The 17,181-nt window shown below is 64.5% G+C and overlaps 1 protein-coding gene across 1 annotated transcript; it reads left to right on the top strand.

Annotated features, from left to right (window-relative positions):
• The first annotated feature begins 1,621 nt into the window (after positions 1–1,621).
• Positions 1,622–16,406, top strand: TGM2 (transglutaminase 2). The gene is made up of 13 exons (XM_068150183.1): positions 1,622–1,902; positions 3,880–4,059; positions 6,214–6,456; positions 8,074–8,192; positions 9,378–9,506; positions 9,996–10,176; positions 11,239–11,374; positions 11,494–11,597; positions 11,712–11,951; positions 12,130–12,402; positions 14,547–14,707; positions 15,154–15,290; positions 15,546–16,406. Exons 1-13 carry the CDS (start codon positions 1,893–1,895, stop codon positions 15,700–15,702), a joined length of 2,070 nt encoding a protein of 689 aa, XP_068006284.1. The 5' UTR covers positions 1,622–1,892; the 3' UTR covers positions 15,703–16,406.
• The last annotated feature ends 775 nt before the right edge of the window (positions 16,407–17,181 follow it).

The following is a 17,181-nucleotide window of genomic DNA, read 5'->3' as shown; positions in this document are numbered from 1 at the left end:
CTGTGCCCAGGAAGCAGCCCCGGGTGCAGTGCCAGCTTGGGGCAGACAATAAGAGCTGCAGTGGGGCTGCAGGTCCTGCTGCCACCAGCCCTCCCTCAGCCCTGCCACTGCTGTGGCTTGGCAGGGGAGAGGGATTCCTGTGCCCCCGATGCCAGGAAAGGTGGGCAGCCCCCTGGACCCCCTCCCTGCATCGACCCAGCTCTGCCCACACTGCCAGCACCAAGGGATCATGGATGGCTTCCATCCAAACCAGCTGCCCTGAGCTGTCTCTCAGCAAGGATTTGCTGCCCTCCTTCTGACCTGCCTTCCTAGCTGCCCACAAGAGGGGTGAAGGATGGGGCTCCCCCACCACAGCTGCAGCCACCAGCTCAGCTCCTACCCCAGGGATGTTGCCCTGCTGCCAGCCTAGGCAACAGGGGGCAAAAATCAGCCATGCCCTCATCTCCTGGGGTTTTTCCCCCCCTGGGTATCTGCTCTTGGCCTGCTGAGATGTCACAAGGGCAGTGGTGCTGCCCAAAAGCTCTTTGTGGAGCTGGAGGAGCTGCACACCTCACTGCAAACCCTGCCCCCCCGGGGCTGTGGCATGCCCCAGCAGACAGCACCACCTGCATCCCTGCTCCTTGCCAAGGCTGCCCTGAGCACCAGGGGAACAGATCCAGCCAGGACTGGGACAGGGCACACTGGGACACAGGAGAGTCCAGGGCAGCAGGGGCACAGCCTGTGTGTGGGCCCTTGAGTACACCAAGTGATGGACCCCAGCCACGTCCAGGGCATCCACAGGAAGGTCCTCAGTAACTGGAGCAGCCCTGGGGTGACCACCAACCACCAAACCGAAGTGGGGGGGTTTCCAAGTAGGCAAACACCCCCAGCACAGGGGCTGCAGTGTCCTACACCTGGCCAAGGGCCAAAGAGGCACAGGGCTCCACCAGCAGCAAACCCCAGCCTTGGCCCTGCCCCTGGGCAGCTTAAATCATGGGAAGAAAAACCAGTGGCTAAACCACATCTGCTCCAGAGGTGGAACTGCTCAAGACTTTGCTCATCACAAGCCAGACCTCTGCTCAGGGGCACTCCCAAACCCCAAGCCCCCCCATAGGGGGTCTGGTGTGGGGTCTCTGCCCCTGCTGGGCAGCCTCAGCTGCATTGGGTCACCCTCGGGATGCCCAGGGTCAGGCCAGGCAGCCCTATGGGGCCCGAGAGCCCTGCGCAGGAGAGGCACAGCCAGAGCGTGGGGCAAGGGCTGCCAGGGAAAGCGCTGAGCCCTGCCCCGTGCCCAGCTCCCCATGGCACTGTGTTCCCCCCCTCTCCCCCAGGACACAGCAAGGTTTCCAGCCCATTTTCCCCGCGGACTCCCCAGCTCCCAGGGATGTGCTGCCGGGAAGGGACCAGCTGCTGCCCCTCCAACAGCCACATGCCTGCCAGAAACGGCCGGGCACGGAGATAAGGCCCCGGGAAGGAAAACTTTATATGGAGAAAACATTCCCCGAGCCTCTGGCACCTCGGTGGGAGCTGCACAGTCCCTCTCCTCCTCCTCCTCCTCCTCCTCCCCCCCGGGGTTTTTCCCCTCCTCTTCCCCAGCGGCGTTCCTCGCCCCGGGGGCGGCACCGGGGGCCGGGGCAGGGGCCGGGGCCGGGCGCTCAGCCCCGGCCGCTCTTTTTGGCTTTTTTTTTTTCCCCCCCTCTTTCTTATTTTTGGGAGGTTGTTTTCAATAGGTGGGACCCAGACCGCTCTGTTTCCTGGAAACTTGGTTTTCCTTTTACTTTCCCGGGGGTGTGCGCGGCCCCGGGAGCCATATAAATGGGGCGGGCAGCGGGGCCGGGCAGCGGGCGCTGAGGGGCAGCTCCCGGGACAGGCACTAGGACCACAACCGGGATCGGGATCAGCACCGGGGCACCATGGCCGAAGGTAAGACCGCAGGACCGTTCCCTCCCGCAGGTGCCCTGGGAGGTTCTGACCGGCAGGAGCTGGACCCTCACCCCCGGTCCCATCCTGCCCTGGAGCCCTCCCCGCTCGGTGGCACCTCCAGCCCTTTGCTTGGCTGAGCCCCGGCTCTAGAGCGAGAGGGAACGGGAAGGGAAGGGCCGGGGAGGACCGGAGCAGAGCTCGGCGGTGCTTTGCCGCCGGTGCTTTCCTTCCCTCCCTCCGCGGCCCCAGCGCTGGCAGCTCGAAGCTGCTGCTATATAAAGCTTTCGGTGCTCAGGAGAAGAGCAGTGACAGCTGCTGGCACAGGCCCGGGGGGTAAGGAGGGCTCCGGGGGCTTCGGCAGAGCCACCCCCGCCGGTGGCTGTCAGAGCCCCTAGGAAGGGGCAAATCACCTCCCACCCCCCACCTCCAACTGAGCTGACCCCGAGCCCCTGGGACTGGGTCAGAGTCCTACTGAGGGCACAGAGCCTTCTGGGTCAGGTGGCATCACTCTGCTCCAGTGCTCAGCACTGCCACAGGCTGTGCCCAGCTCACCAGGCTCCTGGCACCACAGTGGTGACACCGACAGGGGTCCCTCTGCTTGGGCACCACCACCAGCTCCGGGCAGGAGGCTGAACCACTGCACATGGGGCACCTCTTGCTCCTGTGTGGCCATGCCTAGGACCCCGCTGCCACCTGCTCACCCTGCAGCCCCCTCCTCACCCATCTCCTGGGACTGATCCCTCAGGGGGGTGCCACCTGCCCCTGCTCTGAAGAATCTGTTTGCTGGACCCCTGGAGGACAATACCCCAGGTGACAAGGACAGAAAGAGCTTCAGCCCTGCTCCCCCAACTCACTTTTTGCCACACCTTTGGCTCAGTGTCGGTGCCTGAGCCTCTACCACGGCGCCATGCTCCTGCTCACAGAGGCACAGGAAGGGAACATTCCAGGGTCCAGAGGGACCAGCTGGAGTCACCCCACAAGAGGCATTCATGGCCAGTCTCAGCTGCCATGGTGGGCACCTCAGCTCTCCGCACAGTGGGCACCAGGGACAAGCCTCATTGAGTCCCTGGGACGCTCATGGTGAGGTTCCCATACCCCTGAAGACAGCTTGGTGACCACGGCTGGCACTAGGGAAGACACAGCCAGGGACAGCTGTGGCATGGGCACAGCAATCTGAGCATCATCCCTGCAAGCCACCCCAGTCCCTGGCTGGTGCTGAGCTTGCCATGGGCTCCCCTGCACCAAACACTTCTGCTGCTTCTGGCAGCCAACCCTCACACCAGCAGAGCACCCGGGGGGCACCAGCCTCCAGTGACACATGGCTCCAGCACAGTGCCAGGGGCAGCAGGGACATGGTGGGGACATAACAGGGACACACACAGCCCTGCCTGGGCTGGGAGAGAGAAAGAGCAAGGGGGGGTTGGAACAGACACCTTCCTTGGGGCTGAATTTATGGCTGATGTCACCAATTTGTTAGCAGTCACGGAGCATTAAAGCTGCTGCCTGAGCCCTGGCAGAGGCACAGAAACATTCCTGGCATTCTCCAGCCTCAGCAGTGCCTGCTTGGGGTGGGGGCAGCCAGGCAGCAAGCCCTGACTGATGGACCCCACACCTCCCAGGAGGTAGAGAGGATGCCATGAGCTGTGGACCCTCTGTGGTGATACCACGGAGGGCAGCACCACAGTCCACAAAGCATGGGCATGGAGCTCAGGCAGGAGGGCAGCTCTTAGCTGCAGGCTCAACCACAAGACCTCTGCCCATCACAGCACAGAGTGCCAGCTCAGAGCAGAGCCTCCCCCCAGGAGGGATGCTCAGAGCCTGGCACGGCTGCAGCGTCCAGGGCAGCGCTGGGCACGGAGAGGGCAGCGGCTGCCAAACTCTGGCACCAAGATCCACAATCCCAGGACTCAGGGTGGGGTGGGGGTAAGATCAAGCCCTCCTGCCCCCCCTGAGCTGGGCATTCTGCTGCCTTGGCAGAGCTGGTGCTGGAGACGTGGGACCTGCAGTGCGAGCGCAACGGCCGCGAGCACCGGACGGCGGAGATGGGCTGCCAGCAGCTGGTGGTGCGGCGCGGGCAGCCCTTCACCATCACCCTGCACTTCTCGGGCAGGCCCTACGAGGAGGGAGTGGACAAACTGGCCTTTGACATCGAGACAGGTGAGTGCTGCCGTGCCCCTCCCCCCACCCCCCCCCCCGCCACCAGCGAGCTGCCCTCTGCCCGCGGTGCCCTGCGCTGAGTCCCCTGCCCCGTCCCACCCGGTCCCTGCCCCCTCCCGGCCCCTCCTGGCAGGGGCTGCTGCTGGGCACAGCTTCTATACCAAGACAGAGAGAAAAGGCAGGAACTTGGCTCTGTGACCAGAGCTGGAGGGAAGCTATAAAGAAAGAAACAAAGCCAAAGCCAAAGCCGCCGCCACCTCTTCCTCCTCCTCTTCCTCATTCCACGGCTGTGCCAGACACAGAGACGTGCCAGAGCACCGGGAAATGCCTTGGCTGTGGCCAGGAAATGCCCCACACGGAGTCTCTCACCCTTTTGGGCAGCATCAAAGTGAACCACGGCTGCCAGAGAGCCTTCTCCCAGCCACTCCCTGTGCCCCCAGCCCCCAGAGATCCCCAGCGTGGGGAACCTGAGAAAGGAAACGCTGCCCCCAGCGCACAGCCCTGCTGCAGCCCCACCCCCCAGCTCAAACGGTGCCACAGCTGGTACCCAGAAGCTGGGCACCGTGTCTAACAGGTCCCTTCAGCTCCAAGCCAGGAGCTTCTCCCACCACCCCTGCAGCCCTGGTGAGAGCCCACCGGGAGCTGCAGGGACTGGCATGTGGCATCTGCAAGCCAGGGCAGGGCACAGCCTCCGGGCAGGGGCTCAGCACCCCCCCAGCTCGGGGCAAAGGGAGAGGAAACTCTTGGGCAAGAGCTATTTTTGGGGCTGCTGAGTCCTGCTGAGTCAACCAGGCCAGAGCTCAGTGACTCCACGGTGTCCTCCCAGTGCCAATCACTCTTCTGCTTTCCCCCCAGAAGCTATGATCCCACCGGGGGGTGACAACACAAATCCAGCACCCCCCAGCTTCACCCTAAACCAGCAGCAGCCCCATTGCCCCCCCTGTCCCAAGGCAGTGGTCTGCACACCTCCAGCTCAAAGCTCTTAGGTTTTATGAGGTCGTGCTGCTCCCATACAGCCCCGGGCTGGTTTTGCAAGCCAGGAGCCTGAAACGGAGCCTTCCGGGGCGAGGCAGCCCCGGAGCGTGCAGAAAAGGGACAAAGTTTCTTCGGGTCTCATAGAGACGTGACCAACCCAAGCTACCTCGCTGGGGCCAGCCCCGCCAGGACAGGGAAGGGCCAGACCTGCCCTCCCCGGGACAGCGAATCTGCCCGGGCTGTGGCACCTCCCGTGGGCAAGCACAGCAATTCAGAAGCTATTGTGTTTGAAGAGCCCGGCGCAGGCACCGGGGGCCCTTTGGGGATGAGGGATTTGCAGGCAAGCAGGGAGAGAAAGAGGAGGAGGAGAGGCAAGAGGGGGAGGCAGGCTCCCCTGGCAGCCCATCCCTCCGGCAGCGCCAGGGGAGGCGCAGGGTTTGCCAGGACAGGGTTAGCTCAACGCCAGCCTCCTCGGAAGGACGGAGAGGAGAAAAACTGTGTCACCGCTCATGAGTTCATGAGTATTTTTGGTGCCTGGGCTGGCGCACGCTGCGGGAGAAGGCTGGCAAGCGACCAGCCCGGGGCTGTGCCACGGCACCGGCACCGCCAGGGCCGGGGCTGGGCGGCACCGCTCCCCCTGGGAGCCGCGTTGGGAGCTGGCTCGGTGCAGGTGGCTTGGACACCGCTGCGAGCCCGGGGGGTGGCAGGGATCACGCTGTCCTCGGCTCAGCCTGCGGACGCTGATGTCATCCCCGGTCCCGGCCTGTTTGCAGCAACGCCTGCGGCTGCCTGCACCTCGTGGGGCTGGGAGCAGCCCCGTGATGTCCGGGGGGCGCTGCCGGGACCCCCACGCCACGGGCTGCAGTGGTACCCATGCTGCATGGGCACAGGGACCTGGCAGCTCTGCACCTAGTGGGTGCAGCTGAGGGGAGAAGACACGGCCCTGGGGTGGGCACTCTCCTAGCCCCGGGGCTAGTCCCTCCCTCCTGCCCCATCCTAAACAGCAAGAGACCCTCCTGAGCACCCCACAGCTGCCCCACACCAACAGACCGAGCAGGGAACATTCCTGGCATTCCGGGGAAGGCCACAGGGAGCACCACGGGGCAGGCCCCCCCGGCACATCCTCACGGCGTGGGGCTCCCAGAGCCCCGGGAAAGCTGAGGTGCTCTCTCTCGGCAGGGCCGTGCCCCATCGAGACCTCGGGAACCAGGTCGCACTTCGCCGTGACGGACGCGCCGGAGGAGTCGAGCTGGAGCGCGGTGGTGCAGGACCAGGACGGGGACTCGGTCTCGGTCTCGCTCTGCTCCCCCCCCGACGCCCGCATCGGTCGCTACAGCCTGACGGTGGAGACCTCCACCGGCTACCAGGGCAGCAGCTACCACATCGGGAGCTTCATCCTGCTCTTCAATGCCTGGCACCCAGGTGAGGCTTTCCCCTTCTCCAGGCTGGGCAGAGGGCAAACGTCTGCCCCCAGCTCTGCCAGGGCAGCACATCCCCATGGGTCTCACTGCTGCAGACCCCAGGTGACCCAAACCTTGCCCTGAGATCAGCTCTAAGCAGAAAGCTCCACTTTGATCCACCTCCACATGGTGCCACAGCAGGTCGAGGCCACAAACACCACCACCCCCAGACACTCACAGCCCCTTCACCAGTGCCACAAAACCCCAAGGCCACCTCTGGGCTGCCCCCACCCGATGGTGCCCCACGGGAGCTCACCTTGGAGGTGCTGGTGCAAAGTTCTGAGCAACCCTCAGCAACAGCTCCTGCCTGTCCTGAGCAGAGGGAAAGCTCTTAACTGCCCCTAATTTCCCCCACCTGCCCCAGCCGACCCCCCCCAGCCTCAGGCCAGGCACCACCTGTGGGCTCCAGGACAAGCCCTGGGTGCTCATTCCCGGCAGAACTGAGGGGAAGAAGTGGGGTTCAGTGCTGGAGGGGTTTGATGGCCCTGGGCAAGCAGCAGCCAGGATTCCACGGTTCCAGGTCCTTCCTGCGCTCCAGGAGCTGCCAAGCTCCAGCTCCTCCCAGGCAGACCTGGGCTGAACCTGGCCTGAGCCGGCCGTTTCCTGGCGCTGCAGAGATAAGGCTCTTCAGGAAGCTTTGCTCAGCTGTGCCGAGCTGGAGCAGGGGATGTGCGTGCTGGGCTCCCTCCCAGAACGTTTCCAGTAAACAGGGGGGTGGGAGAAGGGGGGGTGGGGGGGTCCAGCAGCCTCTGCTGGGTGAGCAGAATGGCTTCAGCTGCCACCTCAGTGCTCCCACTTCCCACCGCTTGCTGCTCCCACTGGGAGGGTCCCCGGCTGGGAAAGGACCTGACCCCGTGAAACAAAAGGAAAGACAGCAAGAGGGAAAGCAGAAGGCCAGGGGAAACCCACAGCTGCTGAAACACTCCCAGCAGCTCTAACCCAACCGGGCTGAAATTCCCCAGCAGCTGTCTCAGATGGGAGCAGGGACAGTCACAGGATCACACAGGATCACACAGGCTCACAGGATGTCAGGGGCTGGGAGGGACCTCCAGAGATCATCCAGCCCAACCCCCCCTGCCAGAGCAGGACCACAGAACCCAGCACAGGTCACACAGGAACACATCCAGATGGCTCTGGAAAGGCTCCAGACAAGGAGACTCCACAAGCCCTCTGGGGAGCTCTGTGACCCTCACAGGGGAGAAGTTCCTCCTCATGTTGAAGTGGAACCTGCTGTGCTGTTGTTCATAGCCTGTCGCTTCATTTCCCAGCCCTGGTCACTGCCTGGCACATCCCCGGGGTGGGGGAGGCTCTGAGCAGGACTGGGGAGGCTCTGAGCAGGACTGGGAGGCTCTGAGCACAGCTAGGGGGCTCTGAGCAGAACTGGGAAGCTCTGAGCAGGACTAGTAAACTCTGAGCACAGCTGGCAAGCTCTGAGCACAGCTGGAGGGGGTCTGAGCACAGCTGGGGGGGGTCTGAGCAGGACTGGCGAGCTCTGAGCAGAACTGGGAAGCTCTGAGCAGGCCTGGGGGGCAGGGGGTGTGGGGCAGAGCCCCGTGCCCACCTCTGTCCCTCCCCACAGAGGACGCTGTGTACCTGCGGGACGAGGATGAGCGCCGTGAGTACGTGCTGTCCCAGCAGGGCCTCATCTACCAGGGCTCCCGTGACTACATCACCTCCACCCCCTGGAACTTTGGCCAGGTGAGCAGGGCCTGGCCTCCCCCACCAGGACCCCTGGCAGAGCCTGGCACTGCAGCGTGTAGGGGCTGGTGCCATGCATGTGCCCCCTGAATGCACAGCCCAAGTGCAGCCAGCACGTCAAGGGAGGGTCTGATCCCCACCACGCAGCCATGGGACAAACAAAAGGAGATCCAAAGTGGAGATGCAGCCAGAGCAGGTTGCTCAGAGCCCCGAACAGCCTGCAGTGGTGCCAGGGATGGGGCAGCTCCCAGCTCCCTGGGCAGCCTCTTGCTCTTGCAGTGGTGCAGGAGTTTCGATCCGTGCCGATTTTTATTGCCTTGGCCTTTCTCCTCAGAGTTCCTGACCACTTCTGGTGGTCGAGGGCTCCCATTGTTAGAGGATTTCCTTCCCCTGAAGCCCTGCCCCAGGCTGCTCAGGGCAGTGGGGGAGTCCACATTCCTGGAGAGCTTTCAAAGCCCTGGAGATGTGGTGCTGAGGGCCGTGGTGTGGTGGTGCCCTGGCAGTGCTGGGGTAAGAGTTGGGCTCTCCCGACTCCCAAGAGTTCAGTTTCATTTCCAAGAGGGGAACTTGCTGGCTCAGAAGCGCAGCAGAGCTTGGGGAGCATCCCTGGGGGGCCCCGGGGCCGTGTGCTGCTCTAATCGGGGTGACCACGCAGTGCCGGGAGCCGGCACCCGATAGCTGCTCCCCGGGGCTGTGCCGGTCGTGCTGATAAGGCAGCGCCCACACCCCCGTGGCTGTGCCGGGGCCCCCTCCCCGGGCAGGGGCAGCCCCAGCTGTTCACCCTGAGCCCCGCGGAGGGGCCGTGGCCCACGCAGGATCCGTGCTGCAGTCTGGGGCAGGGCTGTGACTCAGCCTCGGAGGGAAGCAGGAGGTCAGGTCGGGTCCGTGCCTGCTCCCTGCGCAGCAGAGAGGCAGGAAGCAGGATCCAGCCCCAGCAGGGCTGAGCATCTGCTGGCCACAGCTCCAGCCCCTCGTCGTGGGGGCACAAATGGGGGGGGAGATGTCGCTCAGAGGCTGCTGGCTCAGCGAGAGGACCCCAGGACTCTGCCACCCTGCTGTGTGCCCAGCAGCTCCGCTCGCAGGGGCTGAGCCAGGGAGGGAGGCAAGAGACCCCGGGATGCACCAGGGACCTCACACACACACCCCCCACACCCCCACCCCGCTTTTTTTCCCCCCCCTCTCCAGTTTGAGGATGACATCTTGGCCATCTGCCTCGAGCTGCTGGACACAAACCCCAAATTCCTGAGGGACCAGAACCGGGATTGCTCCCGGAGGAACGACCCCGTGTACATCGGCCGGGTGGTGAGCGCCATGGTGAGCCCCGGCAGCGCCACCCCGCAACCTCCCCCCCACTGCAAACAGACCCCTCCCTCCCTCCCCCATCCCTCCTTCCCTCCCCCATCCCCCCACCTTGCTGGGACAGACAGAGAGGGGACATTTACCCTTCCCCCTCCCACACTCCCAGCCACGCCGCTTTCCATCCCCGGGGGGTGGTTCCCCCTCCTTGCCGGAGGAGAGAAGCAGCAGAGCTGGGGATGCTCCCTCCCTGGGGCTGCCTTGGCTCCTCCCTGGCTGCTGCAGGCGATGACCACCCCCTAAACTCTTGGGAAAGTTGATGTGCTCCTAAAAATCCATCCCAAATTCGCTGGGATGCGGGAGGACGTGGGGCAAGAGGGCAGACGCGTGCATCCCGGTGCCCTCTTGCCCCACGTCCTCCCGCATCCCAGCGAGGTCTTGGGAGGCTGATGGGCGCCCTCCCCCCCTCCCTCCACCCCTTCATGGGTTCCTCCTGCCGTGCCACAGGTAAACTGCAACGATGAAGACCACGGGGTGCTGGCAGGGCGCTGGGACAACCGGTACGAGGACGGGATGAGCCCCATGGCCTGGATCGGGAGCGTGGACATACTCAAGAGGTGGAAGAACTTTGGCTGCCAACCGGTCAAGTACGGCCAGTGCTGGGTGTTTGCTGCCGTGGCGTGCACTGGTGAGAGCCTGCTGTCTCCTCTCGGTGCTGGGAGGGGTGGGGGGAAGGTCAGCCGTGGCTTTCTGTCTCCCCAGCCCAGCTTCCTGCTTCCCAGCCTCTCTCCCAGGGTCTCAGCAGGGGTGGGGGTGGAGGGGGAAACTCTCAGGCCGGTGATAATCAGCCAACCGCTGATTGCTCAAGCAGTTAACGTCTCTGTTCTTCCAATCTGGGAGGAAATGAAGGAGGTGGGAGGGGGGAAGGGGAGGAAAGGGTTAGCAGGGTTTGGCTTTTTCACTTCGAGCTGGCAGAGCGGGAGGGGCTGGATGCCCAGCTCAGGAGAAGGGAAAGTAGCTTTAAGGTCAAGCTTGCAGTAAAACCTCCAATCCTCTGAGGTCAAAATGATTCCACTGCCAACGAAGCAGCCAGGCTGGGGCAGGCACAAGAGAGGGGAAAAGAATTCCAGGCTGGTGGCTCTGGTGGGATGCGCAGCACCACACTTCACACCTTGGGCAGGAAAAGGCTGCCCTCGGGGAGCTGCGGGAGCTCGCCTGTGTTTGCAGACCGCAGCCAGATGAGAGCCTTTACAGTGCAGAGAGGGAGCCGGAAACCCAAGTGGATTTCCCGGCACTCAGAGGAGTTGGGAGCCTCCCTTTGAAGCCTCCCTGCTCCCCGGGGAGCTCTGCTGGCGGCAAAAGCAGCTGGGAGATGAAACGAGAGGCTGAGCTCTGCTGCCGGCGCACCTCACACACGCACTGGCAGCTGCTTTTGTGCCTTTCTTCCCCCGCAGTACCCAGACTCTGCAGGCTGCCAGTGCCCTGTGCCACCCAGTTTGCCCATGCCCACTGCAGGGACCAGCTCATCCGGGTGGGGAAAGCCTTTGGAAGGGCAGGGAGACTTGGGGCTGCGTGGGACGGCTTGGCATGGCTCTGCGGGATGGGAGCTGCGTGAAGCCAGGGCTCTGAGGGACGGGAGCTGTGCCACCCCAGGGACCCCCGGTGCCAGGGACCCCCGGTGCCAGGGACCCCCGGTGCCAGGGACCCCCGGTGCCAAAGCCCTGTCTCAGCCTGCCCTGCCTCCCCACAGTCATGAGGTGCCTGGGCATCCCCAGCCGGGTGGTGACCAACTACAACTCGGCTCACGACACCAACGGCAACCTGGTCATCGATCGCTACCTCAGCGAGACAGGGGAGCTGGAGCGGCGCTCCAAGGACATGATCTGGTGAGGGGCACCAGGGGCCTCCAGCCTGCCCACCCACCCACCCCTTAGGGCAGCATCTGCCCCTTCCCCTGAGCTGCTGGGCGCTGGAGGAGCTTCCTACATCCTGGCTTCTCTTGCAGGAACTTCCACTGCTGGGTGGAATCCTGGATGGCTCGCCCAGACCTGGCGCCCGGCTACGACGGCTGGCAGGCGCTGGACCCCACCCCCCAGGAGAAGAGCGAAGGTACGGTGGGCACCACGGGGGTGCTCCGTGCCGCCCCTTACCCCTGAGGCAGCGGGGGGCTTGCCCTCGCGGTGGCCAACGCCGCGGTGCTGACGTCGGCTGCGGTCCCTGCAGGGGTTTACTGCTGCGGGCCTGCCCCGGTCCGAGCCATCAAGGAGGGAGACCTGCAGCTCAAGTACGACATCCCCTTTGTCTTCGCCGAGGTGAACGCCGACGTGGTGTACTGGGTGGTGCAGAACGACGGGACACAGAAGAAGGGCACCCATTCCTCGGTGGTGGGGAAGAACATCAGCACCAAGAGCGTGGGCAGGGACAGCAGGGAGGACATCACCCACACCTACAAGTACCCGGAGGGTACGCAGGGGGGCGGCAGGAGGAAGGTGCCCCGGGGAAGGGATGGCCGGAGTGGGGAAATGATTCATCAAGGCACCGACTGCTCCAGGAGGTCTTCAGGGACCTTCAGGGCCAAGCAGCCCAGCCCCTGGCCTGGCCGTGCCCTCCTGGGAACCGTGGGTTTCTCCGTGCACCACAGGGTCCGAAAAGGAGAGAGAAGTGTTCGCCAAGGCCGAGCATGAGACCAGCTCGCTGAGGCAGGAGGACGAGGGGCTGCACCTCAAGATCAAGCTGTCGGATGGGGCCAACAACGGCTGCGACTTCGACGTCTTCGCCGTCGTCAACAACAACACAGCCACGGAGCGCCGCTGCCGCCTCACGCTGGGCGCCCGCACCGCCAGCTACAACGGCACCGTCGGGCCCCAGTGCGGCCTGAAGGACCTGCTGAACCTCACCCTCGAGCCCTGGGCGGGTAAGGGACCTGCTGGCACCGCAGGGGGGATGTTGTCCCCCTCCTCTTGTGACCTCTGCCTTTGCATCCTCCTCCCCTCGAAACTCCTCATCCTTGAATCCCCTCCCCTCGCGTCCCCCTCCCCTCGCATCCCCTCCCCTCGTCTCCTCTCCTCCTGAACGCCCTCCGGTTGCACCACTGCAATCAATCCTCCCAGCAGGCTCACGGCTGGAGCTGGGGCAGCAGCTGAAGGTTTCTGTTTGATCCACAAGATAACAGAGATGTTGCAGCAGGGCCTGGGGCTGGCCAGCAGGAGCAGCCAGCACCCACAGCCGGGGTCAGGGTTGTTTGTTCAGGCAGCAGCTGCTCCATGACTTCTTAGCACCCTCCTTCAGCAGTGACCGCAAAGCCCCAGACTGGGGAGGGCTCAAGAGCTGCAGCCCCATCCCTGGGCTGCTCGGTGAGCAATGGCTCCGTTGGGGCTTCCTCATCCTTCATCCACCACTGTGGATTTTATTCCTCGATGGAAGGGGGAGGAAGGTGCTCAGGCAGGGGCTGGGAGAGCACCTGGAGCAGGACAGAAGTTACCGTTGGCCACTCTGCTCCCTCACCTGCACCCCAGCCCTGCTCTTCCGTGGGTCTCAGCTTCCCAAAGTGGGGCTGGGCTCGGCTGGGCTCTCCTGCAGGATTCTCCCAGGGCAGGGAGCGCAGGACTGACCCCGGGCCAGCCCCGACAGCGCGGCCCCCGCCCGGTGACGGCAGCGCCGCAGCTCCGACAGCTCCTCCGTGGGTGGGCTCCGCACGGAGCAGTCCCGGCCGAGCCTGCCTTTGCCTTGGGTACAAATTAGCTTCACGCTTGCTAATTAACCACGAGGCTTGATTTACGCCAGATTTCCACAGCCCCTGCAGGGCCTGGAAATGTGACCCATCTGCTGTCCTGGAACAGCCTGGGGCTTAAAGCCCTGCCAAGCTCCGCTCGGCTAACGCGGCCGTGACAAACGCAGCACTCAGCTCCCTGCTGCTTGTGCGGCTGCCTTAAGGGAACGAGGAGCGATGGAGGGAATGAGGAGTGATGGAGGGAATGAGGAGTGATGGAGGGAATGAGGAGTGATGGAGGGAATGAGCAAAGTGCCTGCTCTGGCTGTGAGGGGAGGCAGGATGCTGCTGGCATCCCTCCACTTGAACGTTCCCTGTCTTTAGCGTCCCCATCCACAAGCTCACCCAACACCATTTTTTTCTCCCCCCTGAGGCTTCTGCAGCTCCTGCCTGGGAATGCAGACCCCAGGACTCCCCACAGGGCAGCCCTCAGGGGACGCTGTGCCCTGCGCTGGCAAGAGCAGCCCAGGGGGAGCGTGCCGGGACCTTCCCTCTCGTCTGGGCTCCGGCACGGCACATCTTGTGCCGGGAACGCCGAGCTGCGTGCTTCCAGCGGTCACGGATCCTTCCCTGGGACAGCTCTGCAGCTGGCTGCCTTCAGCCTCCTTCCCTCCCTCAGCACGAGACTGCTCAATCCCGAAGGGCTGTGGGATAAACAAGGCTGAGAGCCGAAGGAGGGCAGCTGTCAGGGAGCTGGGCCGGCTCCCACCGCCGGCTGCAAAGGGCTGGTGAAGCCTCTCCGGGTCCTGATGCAGGCACATCCATGGGAGTCTGCCCTGGCACACAGCTCCTTCCCCTCCCCACATCCTGAACATCACTTCTAGAGCCTCATCCTGGAGCCCTGGCTGGACTCAAGGTCCTTTCCCAATGCCCCACGGCAGGTGCTCGCAGCCCTGCTTCCCTGCACGAGTGGGAGCAGCACCCCAAGCACCCAGTGCTGCAGCAGCACCCTCAGCACCCGGACGGGCACAGAGCCACCAGCTGCAGGGGTCTTGCAGCTCATTTGGGAACCACCAACACTCTGGGGATGGACAGACAGATCCCATTTTCTGTGGGGAGTGTTCAGCCTGGGCACCCCCAGCCCAGGCTTGTTCACGGGCTCACAGTGCCAGGCCCACCCCTCCAGTGCCCCTTTCGTGTGAGGTTACTCCCCCAGCTCTCCCCACACTTTCCCCTCCTTGCAAGGCACCTGGAGAAACTCCTGAGAAGCCCAGGAGCAAGCAGCCAGCTGCCAGCAGAAGGCTGTGGGCAGGGAGCAAGCCCTGAGCCCTCTGTGCTCCCCCTTGCAGAGCAGAGAGTTCCCCTGCGCATCCTCTACGAGGCCTATGGGGAGAACCTGACCCAGGACAACCTGATCAAGGTGGTTGCCCTCCTGACTGAGTACCAGACTGGTGACGTGGTTGTGGCTGTCAGGGACATCCTCATCCAGAACCCAGAGATCAAGATCAGGGTGAGGACTCCGTGCTCTGCCCTGGATGGACTGGGGGGTGAGGGGGTGGGGTGGGGGGAACAGCATGTCCAACTGGCATGGGGTTGCTGCAATCATCCTGATCTAGTGTGGGCTGTCCCTGCCCATGGCAGGGGGTTGGAACTAGGTGATCCTTGTGGTCCCTTCCAACCCTGACTATGATACTACTATGATCCTGAGGGGTTGGTCCCAGCAATCCTAAGTTTTGGGGTCCCCAGGTGGGGCTTGGGCAGCAGGACCCTGCACCCCCCTGGGACCTGCACCCCCTGGGACCTGCATTCCCTGGGACCTTTACCTCCTGGAACCTGCATCCCCTGGGACCTGCACCCCCTGGGACCTGCCTCAGCTCCCCAGGCTCGGGGCAAGGGCAGCAGTGTGCCCCCCCCCAGGCATGGCTGTGCTGGGGCTCTAACCCCTCCTGCTTGCAGATCCTGGGGGAGCCAATGCAGCAGCGGAAGCTGGTGGCAGAGGTCAGCCTGGTGAACCCCCTCTCTGCCCCCCTCAACAACTGTGTCTTCATGGTGGAGGGTGCCAACCTCACCGACGGGCAGCAGGTCAAGCAGCTGTAAGAGCTTTTCCTCCCTTCCCCCAGCTGGGCCCTTGGGAATGGGGGTGGGGTCTGTACCCAGAGCCGCCCCCCCAGGGAGGGTGGTCCTGGCACCCTGCTCTGCTGTGGGCTCAGCAGGAGCCAGGGCTGCGCTGGTGCCCGCGGGGTCAGCCCTGCCTGACTTGCCCCCCCGTGGCGCTGCGGGCATGGGGAGTGGGACAGGGCACGGGGAGGGAGAGTGGGCACCCCGCTGACCCCCTGCCCCCTCCGCAGCGAGGAGCCCGTGGAGCCGCAGGCGGAGGCCAAGGTCAGGCTGGATCTGGTGCCGCGCCAGGCGGGGCGCCACAAGCTGGTGGTGGACTTCGAGAGCGACAAACTGCTGGGGGTGAAGGGCTACCGCAACGTCATCATCGCCCCCCAGCCCAAGTGAGCGGCCACCGCCGCCCCCTCCCCGCCCACCGCCTCCCCTCCCGCCCGGGGCCCCGCCAGCCCCTCGCTAGCTTTCGCCCGCGATGGTTCCAGCCCTCCACGGAAGGGCAGCAGAAGCCCAGCCCGGCCCCGGCCCGGGGCTGCGCAGCCCCCGGGGAGCAGCTGCTGCTGCGGGGAGAGAAACGGTGGAGCAGCGACAGGAGAGAGGGGCTGGGGGTGTTGGGAGGTCCCTGTAGCACCTGTTCATTTCGTTGCCTTTCCCTCACCCCCTGGGGTGGAAGCATCCCTGTCCGGCCTGGCCCCCACCCTGGGTGCGGCAGGGACCTCCTGAGCCACCCCCTCAAGCCGGGCAGCCTCCTGCTCCTCCTCCTGCAGTGCTGACCCCCCCCGAGCCCAGAGAAGGTTGTAACAAACCAAACCCCAGCACAACCCCCCCAGCACCCAGCACAGCTCAGCCCTGCTCCCCTGGCCTCCGGGGGGAGAGCAGAGCTGTGAGCCCGAGCTGCCCACAGGCCGTGGACAGCCACAGGGGACCTGCTGCTGGCCATGCCCTGCCCAGGACCCCCTGCAGGGGTGCAGCAGGGCCTGAGCTTGTACCAGTCCTGGCTCCTGTGGCTGCAGCCAGCACGGAGAGGGACAGGACGTGCCCCTGACATGAGTTAACTCTGCAAGCACTGAATAAAATCTCTATTTTTCACTTTTAAAGCCCTCCTGGCTCTTCTAACCCCAAGAGAAGGTGAAGGGGTCTGGGGGCCAGGGCTGGTGAGGAGCAGCTGAGGGAACAACTGGAGATCAGCCTGGAGAACAGGAGGCTGAGGGGAGACCTCCTGGCTGCCTGCAACTCCCTGAGAGGAGGTTGGGGCCGGGTGGGGAACAAGGAACAAGAGGTAGGATGAGAGGGGATGGCCTCGTTGCCCCAGGGGGAGGCTTAGGTTGGGCACTACAAGAAAATGCTTCACTGAAAGGCTTCTCAGCCCCTGGAGCAGGCTGCCCAGGGAGGTGGTGGTGCAACCCCCCCAGCCCTGCAGAGATGTGCTGCTGAGGGCCGTGGGTTAGCACCAGCCTTGCTAGTTAGATGGGGGCTGGACCCCAAGCTGAATGGGGACCGTGCCAGCCCCCCACCAAGCCTCAGGAGATGCCCCAGGGGCTCAGAGGAGCAGCGGCGCCCCAAGGGTTAACAGCAGGAGCCGAGCTGCCTGCCCCTGGCGGGAGCAGGGCTGAGCGCAGGGCGGCAGAGCAGTCCCCGCAGCCCCCCGCAGCCCCTCGCTCCCCTCAGCCCCCTGCACCCCGCAGCCCCTCGCTCCCCTCAGTCCCCCGCAGCCCCTCGCTCCCCCCAGCCGGACTGGAGCCGCTCAGCGCCGGCTCTAAAAACAGCCTCAGCTGCCCGGGCTGGGAGCCTGGCCCTGCCAAACCAAACATCAGCACAGCTCTCCGGGAAGGTCACTGCCACCCACCCCGAGAGCAGGTCACTGCCACCCAT

The sequence above is a fragment of the Melanerpes formicivorus genome, unplaced genomic scaffold, assembly GCF_026170545.1.
Source record: "Melanerpes formicivorus ecotype bairdi unplaced genomic scaffold, bMelFor1.0.p_v2 SCAF_19, whole genome shotgun sequence".
In the NCBI taxonomy this organism is placed as follows: Eukaryota; Metazoa; Chordata; class Aves; order Piciformes; family Picidae; genus Melanerpes; species Melanerpes formicivorus.
Note: the sequence above shows the minus strand (reverse complement) of the source record. Positions and strands in the feature narration are given on the sequence as shown.